The 11,140-nt window shown below is 45.8% G+C and overlaps 1 protein-coding gene across 1 annotated transcript; it reads left to right on the plus strand.

Moving 5' to 3' along the window:
• Window positions 1–4,283: 4,283 nt before the first annotated feature.
• LOC121843213 (retinoid-inducible serine carboxypeptidase-like) lies at window positions 4,284–8,390 on the plus strand. The gene is made up of 5 exons (XM_042312795.1): window positions 4,284–4,440; window positions 4,835–4,974; window positions 6,608–6,697; window positions 6,781–6,936; window positions 8,166–8,390. The coding sequence occupies exons 1-5, from the start codon at window positions 4,374–4,376 to the stop codon at window positions 8,388–8,390; spliced, it is 678 nt and encodes a 225-aa protein (XP_042168729.1). The 5' UTR covers window positions 4,284–4,373.
• Window positions 8,391–11,140: the final 2,750 nt, after the last annotated feature.

Raw genomic sequence — 11,140 nt, forward strand, 5'->3', positions numbered from 1 at the left:
GAAGATGTATCAAACCATGGAAACCTTCACAGAAGATGTATCAAACCATGGAAACCTTCACAGAAGATGTATCAAACCATGGAAACCTTCACAGAAGATGTATCAAACCATGGAAACCTTCACAGAAGATGTATCAAGACATGGAAACCTTTACAGAAGATGTATCAAACCATGGAAACCTAACAGAGTAGACAACAAAGTAGAAGCAATTTTGGTCAACTAAAAATTCCTCCTTAAAATATACCAACAATTATAAACTGGGTGGTTCCAGCCCTGAATGCTGATTGGCTGACAGCCGTGGTACATGAGACCATATACAGTGCCTTGCGAAAGTATTCGGCCCCCTTGAACTTTGCGACCTTTTGCCACATTTCAGGCTTCAAACATAAAGATATAAAACTATTTTTTTGTGAAGAATCAACAACAAGTGGGACACAATCATGAAGTGGAACGACATTTATTGGATATTTCAAACTTTTTTAACAAATCAAAAACTGAAAAATTGGGCGTGCAAAATTATTCAGCCCCCTTAAGTTAATACTTTGTAGCGCCACCTTTTGCTGCGATTACAGCTGTAAGTCGCTTGGGGTATGTCTCTATCAGTTTTGCACATCGAGAGACTGACATTTTTTCCCATTCCTCCTTGCAAAACAACTTGAGCTCAGTGAGGTTGGATGGAGAGCATTTGTGAACAGCAGTTTTCAGTTCATTCCACAGATTCTCGATTAGATTCAGGTCTGGACTTTGACTTGGCCATTCTAACACCTGGATATGTTTATTTTTGAACCATTCCATTGTAGATTTTGCTTTATGTTTTGGATCATTGTCTTGTTGGAAGACAAATCTCCGTCCCAGTCTCAGGTCTTTTGCAGACTCCATCAGGTTTTCTTCCAGAATGGTCCTGTATTTGGCTCCATCCATCTTCCCATCAATTTTAACCATCTTCCCTGTCCCTGCTGAAGAAAAGCAGGCCCAAACCATGATGCTGCCACCACCATGTTTGACAGTGGAGATGGTGTGTTCAGGGTGATGAGCTGTGTTGCTTTTACGCCAATCATAACGTTTTGCATTGTTGCCAAAAAGTTCAATTTTGGTTTCATCTGACCAGAGCACCTTCTTCCACATGTTTGGTGTGTCTCCCAGGTGGCTTGTGGCAAACTTTAAACGATACTTTTTATGGATATCTTTAAGAAATGGCTTTCTTCTTGCCACTCTTCCATAAAGGCCAGATTTGTGCAATATACGACTGATTGTTGTCCTATGGACAGAGTCTCCCACCTCAGCTGTAGATCTCTGCAGTTCATCCAGAGTGATCATGGGCCTCTTGGCTGCATCTCTGATCAGTCTTCTCCTTGTATGAGCTGAAAGTTTAGAGGGACGGCCAGGTCTTGGTAGATTTGCAGTGGTCTGATACTCCTTCCATTTCAATATTATCGCTTGCACAGTGCTCCTTGGGATGTTTAAAGCTTGGGAAATCTTTTTGTATCCAAATCCGTCTTTAAACTTCTTCACAACAGTATCTCGGACCTGCCTGGTGTGTTCCTTGTTCTTCATGATGCTCTCTGCGCTTTTAACGGACCTCTGAGACTATCACAGTGCAGGTGCATTTATACGGAGACTTGATTACACACAGGTGGATTGTATTTATCATCATTAGTCATTTAGGTCAACATTGGATCATTCAGAGATCCTCACTGAACTTCTGGAGAGAGTTTGCTGCACTGAAAGTAAAGGGGCTGAATAATTTTGCACGCCCAATTTTTCAGTTTTTGATTTGTTAAAAAAGTTTGAAATATCCAATAAATGTCGTTCCACTTCATGATTGTGTCCCACTTGTTGTTGATTCTTCACAAAAAAATACAGTTTTATATCTTTATGTTTGAAGCCTGAAATGTGGCAAAAGGTCGCAAAGTTCAAGGGGGCCGAATACTTTCGCAAGGCACTGTACCACAGGTATGACAAAACATGTGTTATTACTGCTCTAATTACTTTAGTAACCAGTTTATAATAGCAATAAGGCCCAAGGGGCTGTGGTACATGACCAATATACCACGGCTAAGGTCTGTGTCCAGGCACTCCGTGCTGCATCACATGAAAGAACAGCCCTAAGCTGTGGTATATTGGCCATATACCACAGCCCCTCCCTCGGGTCTTATTGCTTCAACGTAGAATTGTATATATATATCAGAGCTACATAAAGAAACTACCTAGTATGTAAAGATGTAGGATTGCTTCAAGTTATATTTAGTTGATTGCTAACATGAACTGAGCATCAACAACATTCCAAAGTAATCTAATAAGTTTGTGGATAACCTTTGCACCACACTCCTGTTGTTCAGACAGGAGTCTATTGATTAGCGTACACTGAGCAAAACATTTTGCAATGAAAACAAGAGTTTCTATTGGACAAATTCAGGTAAGTCCCACCCGTTTCGTATTCTTCTGTTAGGCTACCTGCCGCCCCACCCCTCTAACCACGAGGCTACCTGCCACCCCTCTAACCACTAGGCTACCTGCCGCCCCTCTAACCACGAGGCTACCTGCCGCCCCTCTAACCACGAGGCTACCTGCCGCCCCTCTAACCACTAGGCTACCTGCCGCCCCTCTAACCACTAGGCTACCTGCCGCCCCTCTAACCACTAGGCTACCTGCCGCCCCTCTAACCACTAGGCTACCTGCCGCCCCTCTAACCACTAGGCTACCTGCCGCCCCTCTAACCACTAGGCTACCTGCCGCCCCTCTAAACCACTAGGCTACCTGCCGCCCTCTAACCACTAGGCTACCTGCCGCCCCTCTAACCACTAGGCTACCTGCTCTAACCACTAGGCTACCTGCCGCCCCTCTAACCACTAGGCTACCTGCCGCCCCTCTAACCACTAGGCTACCTGCCGCCCCTATGTAACTTACTTAATAATTACGTAGCTTTATTATGGCAACTAAGTCAGTAACAGTTTTCTCCCTGTCTCCAGAGTCAGGCCCAGCACACTGAACAGCAGATAATAGTTGAGTTTGAGAAGCTTCCTCAGTTTCTGAAAGAGGATTGAGGCAGTCAGGATCGTTGCCTTGAAGAACGAGGTTGAGTAGAAGATGAAGCGGATTCAAGAGAAGATGGGACATTTTTAGGGTAAGACGCTAGAGGCAGGTTGATTTGTTGCTAAATGACGTTGTCATGTCATTGAGTGATAGCGTAAAATTGCGTCATTACGTAGAATACACAACAACGTTACTCAAATTGACTGGCCATCTCAGCGAAAAGATGAGATGGAGATGGATAGAGACAGACTCTCTGATGGGATCCAAACCCTAGAGCATTAGCTGGGACGAGTTGACATCTCGTTCCTTCAGCTCACGAGTCAAGACTGCTCACTCTAAGACCGGTGTTGCCAACAAATTTTTAGGGTAAGACGCTTGAGGCAGGTTGATTTGTTGCTAAATGACGTTGTGATGTCATTGAGTGATAGCGCAAAACTGCGTCTTTGCGTAGAATACACGTTACTCAAATTGACTGGCCATCTCAGCGAAAAATATGATTTGACATTTGTTCAGACTCCCACTCTCTTTTCTGTTCTTCTGGCTGTACAATTTTGATTGATGTTGTAAGTTCTGTTCAAGATCAAACATTCGTGACCAACTATATTCATTGGGTTTGGCTTGTTAAACCCATGCTACTGCGGCTGCAGTCATCCAACAATGTGATTTGCAATTTGTTGAAATTGCTGCTGCCTGTGCACGAGCTGAGCGCCTGCTGCTGACGTCACTCACAATGCACTTTTACAGCCAGGCACGTGTGTTGTGACTGAGTGTGTGACAGAGAAAAACGTTTTTGTGTAATTTAGAGGGTAAATGCGTGCATTTTAACATGAGTCACTTTTCAAAAGTCGCTAAAAGATCAAAATAAATGTTTTAAAGTTGCTAAATTTGTTGCTAGGTGCTGTTTGAAAAAAAACGTTTCCAGAGTAGTCACATGATTTGGAGGTTTGATTGATTGAGATTGATTGATTCATTTGATTAGCTCTTTTGTCCTCCGGCAGAAGTATAAAACCATGATTGCGTTCTCATGACTTGATAAATAAATCTATTTTTCTTGGTCAATCTTCAGTTTATACATCTCCTGTGTTCCGTGGCTTTTAATATGGAAAATTCACAGGACATTTTCCCCGGGACTTTTATTTTGACACAATTCAAGGCGGAGGGTAGAGGCGTGGCTAGCTTCACAATGCTCATTGATTGGCTCTAAATATCCTGATGGCCTCTCCCCATTTTCCATATTCTGGTCAGCTGACGATTCGGTCAGTCATGTGACTGACATCTGACGTGACACAGTAGTGTAATGAAACGTGTTGTCATTGTGAAGTTCATGTGAACAAGTCGGGATGACGGGGTTGACGAAAACAAGCGCTTGCAGCGTTGTGTTGCTACTTGTCGTGGCAATTGATACAGGTAAGTAGTTAGCTCTGTCCGATATATTGGTGTTTCAAAATTGTTCAATTCCAGTTTGAATACTAACTGCGCCGTTATCCAAACATGCTTGAAATCACGACCGTGACTCCACAGAGTTTAGTCCGCTAAGTACGGTGACTCAGGCTCCAGCAATCAAATTGATCAAATCCATTAATTTGCTTTACTTGGTCGGGTTTCATGTCAGCGTTCAATGTGAAAGCAAAAGTTGGCTAGCTACAATGTTGACGTGTTCCTGATCAGACCCCCCACTGCGCTGTTCCACGACATCTGCAGCAATCAGGGCTGGGGATTTTTGCCGTTAGACTGCATTTTTTAAGACCAAACGTAGCATTTTTAATAACATCATTTCAATGTCTCCAAATCTTGTATGCAGGGTTCTCGAATCCCCTAAAATCAAAAGAATCCTGGGGATATGTTGACGTACGCGAGGGGGCACATATGTTCTGGTGGCTTTACTATGCTGACAGCCCGTCCACCAGCTACTCCCAGCTGCCTCTCGTGATGTGGCTGCAGGTGAGTAACTTTACACTCCACTAGTCTACACTATACTACTCCCTTACATATCTAGAAGTGAAGTGGGTAACCTTACACGACACGGCTCTTACCTAGCTACAAGTGGGTAACCTTACACCACAGGTGGTTGGGAGGGCAGGCTCATGATAATGACTGGTGCGGAATTGTAAGAGATACATCCTCTACCATCCCTCTGTAAGAGATACATCCTCTACCATCCCTCTGTAAGAGATACATCCTCTACCATCCCTCTGTAAGAGATGCATCCTCTACCATCCCTCTGTAAGAGATACATCCTCTACCATCCCTCTGTAAGAGATACATCCTCTACCATCCCTCTGTAAGAGATACATCCTCTACCATCCCTCTGTAAGAGATACATCCTCTACCATCCCTCTGTAAGAGATACATCCTCTACCATCCCTCTGTAAGAGATACATCCTCTACCATCCCTCTGTAAGAGATACATCCTCTACCATCCCTCTGTAAGAGATACATCCTCTACCATCCCTCTGTAAGAGATACATCCTCTACCATCCCTCTGTAAGAGATACATCCTCTACCATCCCTCTGTAAGAGATACATCCTCTACCATCCCTCTGTAAGAGATACATCCTCTACCATCCCTCTGTAAGAGATACATCCTCTACCATCCCTCTGTAAGAGATACATCCTCTACCATCCCTCTGTAAGAGATACATCCTCTACCATCCCTCTGTAAGAGATGCATCCTCTACCCTCCCTCTGTAAGAGATGCATCCTCTACCATCCCTCTGTAAGAGATACATCCTCTACCATCCCTCTGTAAGAGATACATCCTCTACCATCCCTCTGTAAGAGATACATCCTCTACCATCCCTCTGTAAGAGATACATCCTCTACCATCCCTCTGTAAGAGATACATCCTCTACCCTCCCTCCCTCTGTAAGAGATACATCCTCTACCATCCCTCTGTAAGAGATGCATCCTCTACCATCCCTCTGTAAGAGATGCATCCTCTACCATCCCTCTGTAAGAGATGCATCCTCTACCATCCCTCTGTAAGAGATGCATCCTCTACCATCCCTCTGTAAGAGATGCATCCTCTACCATCCCTCTGTAAGAGATGCATCCTCTACCATCCCTCTGTAAGAGATGCATCCTCTACCATCCCTCTGTATCTCTTACAGGGAGAGGGATTGAGGGTAGAGGATGTATCTCTTACAGGGAGAGGGATTGAGGGTAGAGGATGTATCTCTTACAGGGAGAGGGATTGAGGGTAGAGGATGTATCTCTTACAGGGAGAGGGATTGAGGTAGAGGATGTATCTCTTACAGGGAGGGAGGGAGGGAGGGTAGAGGATGTATCTCTTACAGGGAGAGGGATTGAGGGTAGAGGATGTATCTCTAACAGGGAGAGGGATTGAGGGTAGAGGATGTATCTCTTACAGGGGGAGGGAGGGTAGAGGATGTATCTCTTACAGGGAGGGAGGGAGGGAGGGTAGAGGATGTATCTCTTACAGGGAGGGATTGAGGGTAGAGGATGTATCTCTTACAGGGAGGGAGGATTGAGGGTAGAGGATGTATCTCTTATAGGGAGGAGGGATTGAGGGTAGAGGATGTATCTCTAATAGTGCTACATGTCTCCATTCCAGGGAGGCCCGGGAGGATCAGGCTGTGGCTTCGGGAACTTTGAAGAGATTGGACCCCTGGACAGAGACCTTGAGCCTAGGAAAAACTCCTGGGTAAACCTCACACACACACACACGGCTCATCAATGGAAACTGGATGTCAGTGTATAAGGTGTGTGTGTGTTTTTCCCCTGCAGGTTCAGTACTCCAGTGTATTGTTCGTTGATAACCCGGTAGGAACAGGCTTCAGCTACACGGATTCAGACGAGGCCTTCGCTACTGACGTGGCTACGGTCGCCTCCGACATGCTGGTGCTGCTCAAACAGTTCTTCAACAAGGAGGAACAGTTCCAGGTGGGTTCAGCTTCACACGGGTCGGATCACCGGGGGTGAGTTTCAGAACGGTGTTCGGCCTCACACGGGTCGGATCACCGGGGGTGAGTTCTGAACGGTGTTCGGCCTCACACGGGTCGGATCACCGGGGGTGAGTTCGGAACGGTGTTCGGCTTCACACGGGTACGATCACCGGGGGTGAGTTCGGAACGGTGTTCGGCCTCACACGGGTCGGATCACCGGGGGTGAGTTCGGAACGGTGTTCGGCCTCACACGGGTCGGATCACCGGGGGTGAGTTCGGAACGGTGTTCGGCTTCTAATTCAGTGGAAACAGTGCCGGAAGGACCAGTTGGAGAACGGTGTGATTATGGAGGCACAGAGGGAGATTGTGTATGGCAAGGGTTAAAGGTCTCGTCACTGCGACAGATTTCTGTCATGTGGATAACGCAGGAGGTTTGAGTAAGAACAAAATAATATATTTTTTAGGGGGGATTATTATTTGGGGAGAAGAAGAGAAAAAACCTCCAGGCCACACTGGAACATCTAAAACAACATAGAAAGAATGGAGAAATGATGATGGACTTATATATTTTCAAATAACTACTATTTTTCTGTCCTGCAAATTTGATTTTGACTAATAAATCGGTCATAAAATAAATCATCTGTGTGGCCCTCTGAATTTCGAAATCCCGACGTGACCCTCGAGCTGAGATCGACTTAAAGAGCAACTGCCCCTAAAAAACGACTTGTCATTTAGAAAACTGGTCCGTGGCATCGATATGAGTCAAACATTTATTCTACTGTCACAATGTACTACGAAGTGTGTAAAGGATAACTTGTCGAAGCCGATCTCGTCCAAAATAGTTTTGTGAGACTTGTTGGTCGTGACTGCATCACAACGTAAATGCATGTTGGATTTGTTTCAATCCTGTCCACCGCAGGTTTTTTGTTGTTGCTTAAACTCCTGTGTATTGTGTGTGTGTTGCACAAGTTTTGCCATTTTTCAAATGGTCACACCCATATTGATCAGACCACACCAAACAGGAGAAAACATACCTCAAAGGCTCAGTTTTTGAGGAAACTTTTCATTCAGTACAAACAGACACGCAAATGTTGAACTGACCTGAACACCCCAGGAGTCTCCTCTAGGGAGGGAGGATGTATTGGAACAGGGCTGTATTGGCTCAAACTACTCAATGCATTTACATTTATTTTTATTTTTTACCTATTATTTTTTTGTCTTCTCTAGAGTGTGCCCTTCTACATATTCTCAGAGTCCTATGGAGGGAAGATGGCTGCCGCGATCTCGCTGGAACTCACTAAGGTAGGCACAAATTACGTCCCCAATGGCATCCTATTCCCTGTACAGTGTATATGGGCTCTGGTGAAAGCAGTGCACTCTAAAGGGAGTAGTGGAGCCAGTTGGGATGAGAACCTACTGTCTCTGCTGTGGGGAAACCTTTTCCAGTTCTAACACTTGGTATGTAAGTGAATAGAAACCACGCATGGAGAAACTGGTAGCTCAGTTGTACCTGACTTGATAATGGAACAGGGTTTTCAAACTAAAGACTGATATTCACTGTCATGTGTTGAGCCATGCATGACACAGAGAGGAACTAATGACTGGTGCTAAGTTGGGGCCTACTTCCTCAAACCTCTACCCACACTGATCAGCACAGTACCTTGGGGTCCTGTCTGTCTCGGTCTTTCTGGCTGTCTCTGTGTCTCTCAATTCAATATACTTTAATGACATGGGAGGAGTTGTGCCTCTTGTCTAGATATTGAAGATAATAATTGACTGATTTAATTCATTGATTTGATTAATGTGGTTATCCTATCCAAATGAATCTGAGGGTCACCATTTAAGGGTTGGATTGGAGCCCTTTTGAATCAACTTTATCGGTAGTTATCACTAGCCGGTATACCATTTAATCCTACATCAACAATAGTCTTAATGAACAGTCAATTACTCCATTATCATTCTGAAGTCGTCAAGCTCTGAAACGTCAAGAACCCAATCGCTCACAAATTAACTCTACGCCAAAAATAATTCAGTTTGAAGGTTTTATTTACTAAATGAGGTAGTTAATGGAATATTATAAAGCGGGGGGGGGGTGATTTGCTTCTCTCTGCGTAGGAAAAATTCTCGTCGATCGGTGTTTGGTTTCCAAGGAGATGGGCTCATTCGTTCAAAGGGTGTGGCCTCGACGAAACTTGATCTGATGTCTGTTAGCAGATCCTGTCATTTTATAGGGATACTCAAGAGGGCGGGCTCTAGTAGCCTTGACAACGTGGCACGGGAAAACGCCCGTTGATTCGGAGGAACCCCGCACAAGTTCAAAGTTCATATGAGGATAAGTGTCCACACCACAGTTTTCTTGAACAGAAGTTTCACAATCTCTGCCCTGAAATGCAGAGCCGGTCGGTACCCAGCACTCGTTGTGTAAATGTGTGTACATTCATGCAAAATACCCGTTATGTTGCTTTTCTGACGTTTGAGGATCAGAAGAGAAATATCACATTGCTCCGAGTTATATCAACGTGTCCTGAGTCTGTCAGTTTTTTAAAAGAATTCGTTCTTAACTGACTTGCCTAGTCACATAAAGGTCACATAAAGGTGAAATAAAATAATGGTGTTTAAGAAAACGTGTTTACTTTGTCATTTTTGCGCCATTTTCTCTTTTCTCTGTTGGTACGAGTCTCTCTCTCTGTTGGTACGCGTCTCTCTCTCTGTTGGTACGTCTCTCTCTGTTGGTACGTCTCTCTCTGTTGGTACGTCTCTCTCTGTTGGTACGCCTCTCTCTCTCTCTGTTGGTACGCCTCTCTCTCTCTCTGTTGGTACGCCTCTCTCTCTCTCTGTTGGTACGCCTCTCTCTCTCTCTGTTGGTACGCCTCTCTCTCTCTCTGTTGGTACGCCTCTCTCTCTCTCTGTTGGTACGCCTCTCTCTCTCTCTGTTGGTACGCCTCTCTCTCTCTCTGTTGGTACGCCTCTCTCTCTCTCTGTTGGTACGCTCTCTCTCTCTCTCTGTTGGTACGCCTCTCTCTCTCTCTGTTGGTACGCCTCTCTCTCTCTCTGTTGGTACGCCCTCTCTCTCTCTCTGTTGGTACGCCTCTCTCTCTCTCTGTTGGTACGCCTCTCTCTCTCTCTGTTGGTACGCCTCTCTCTCTCTCTGTTGGTACGCCTCTCTCTCTCTCTGTTGGTACGCCTCTCTCTCTCTCTGTTGGTACGCCTCTCTCTCTCTCTGTTGGTACGCCTCTCTCTCTCTCTGTTGGTACGCCTCTCTCTCTCTCTGTTGGTCGCTCTCTCTCTCTCTCTGTTGGTACGCCTCTCTCTCTCTCTGTTGGTACGCCTCTCTCTCTCTCTGTTGGTACGCCTCTCTCTCTCTCTGTTGAGTACCTCTCTCTCTCTCTGTTGGTACGCCTCTCTCTCTCTCTGTTGGTACGCCTCTCTCTCTCTCTGTTGGTACGCCTCTCTCTCTCTCTCTGTTGGTACGCCTCTCTCTCTCTCTGTTGAGTACGCCTCTCTCTCTCTCTGTTGTACTCTCTCTCTCTCTCTGTTGGTACGCCCTCTCTCTCTCTCTGTTGAGTACGCCTCTCTCTCTCTCTCTGTTGGTACGCCTCTCTCTCTCTCTGTTGGTACGCCTCTCTCTCTCTGTTGGTACGCCTCTCTCTCTCTCTGTTGGTACGCTCTCTCTCTCTCTGTTGGTACGCTCTCTCTCTCTCTCTGTTGGTACGCCTCTCTCTCTCTCTCTCTCTGTTGGTACGCCTCTCTCTCTCTCTGTCTCTCTCTCTCTCTGTTGGTACGCCTCTCTCTCTCTCTGTTGGTACGCCTCTCTCTCTCTCTGTTGGTACGCCTCTCTCTCTCTCTGTTGGTACGCTCTCTCTCTCTCTCTGTTGGTACGCCTCTCTCTCTCTGTTGGTACGCGTCTCTCTCTCTGTTGGTACGCTCTCTCTCTCTGTTGGTACGCCTCTCTCTCTCTCTGTTGGTACGCCTCTCTCTCTCTGTTGGTACGCCTCTCTCTCTCTGTTGGTACGCCTCTCTCTCTCTGTTGGTACGCCTCTCTCTCTCTGTTGGTACGCCTCTCTCTCTCTCTGTTGGTACGCCTCTCTCTCTCTCTCTGTTGGTACGCCTCTCTCTCTCTCTCTGTTGGTACGCGCTCTCTCTCTCTCTCTGTTGGTACGCTCTCTCTCTCTCTCTGTTGGTCGCCTCTCTCTCTCTCTGTT

This window comes from Oncorhynchus tshawytscha, unplaced genomic scaffold, assembly GCF_018296145.1.
Source record: "Oncorhynchus tshawytscha isolate Ot180627B unplaced genomic scaffold, Otsh_v2.0 Un_contig_3476_pilon_pilon, whole genome shotgun sequence".
Taxonomy (NCBI): Eukaryota; Metazoa; Chordata; class Actinopteri; order Salmoniformes; family Salmonidae; genus Oncorhynchus; species Oncorhynchus tshawytscha.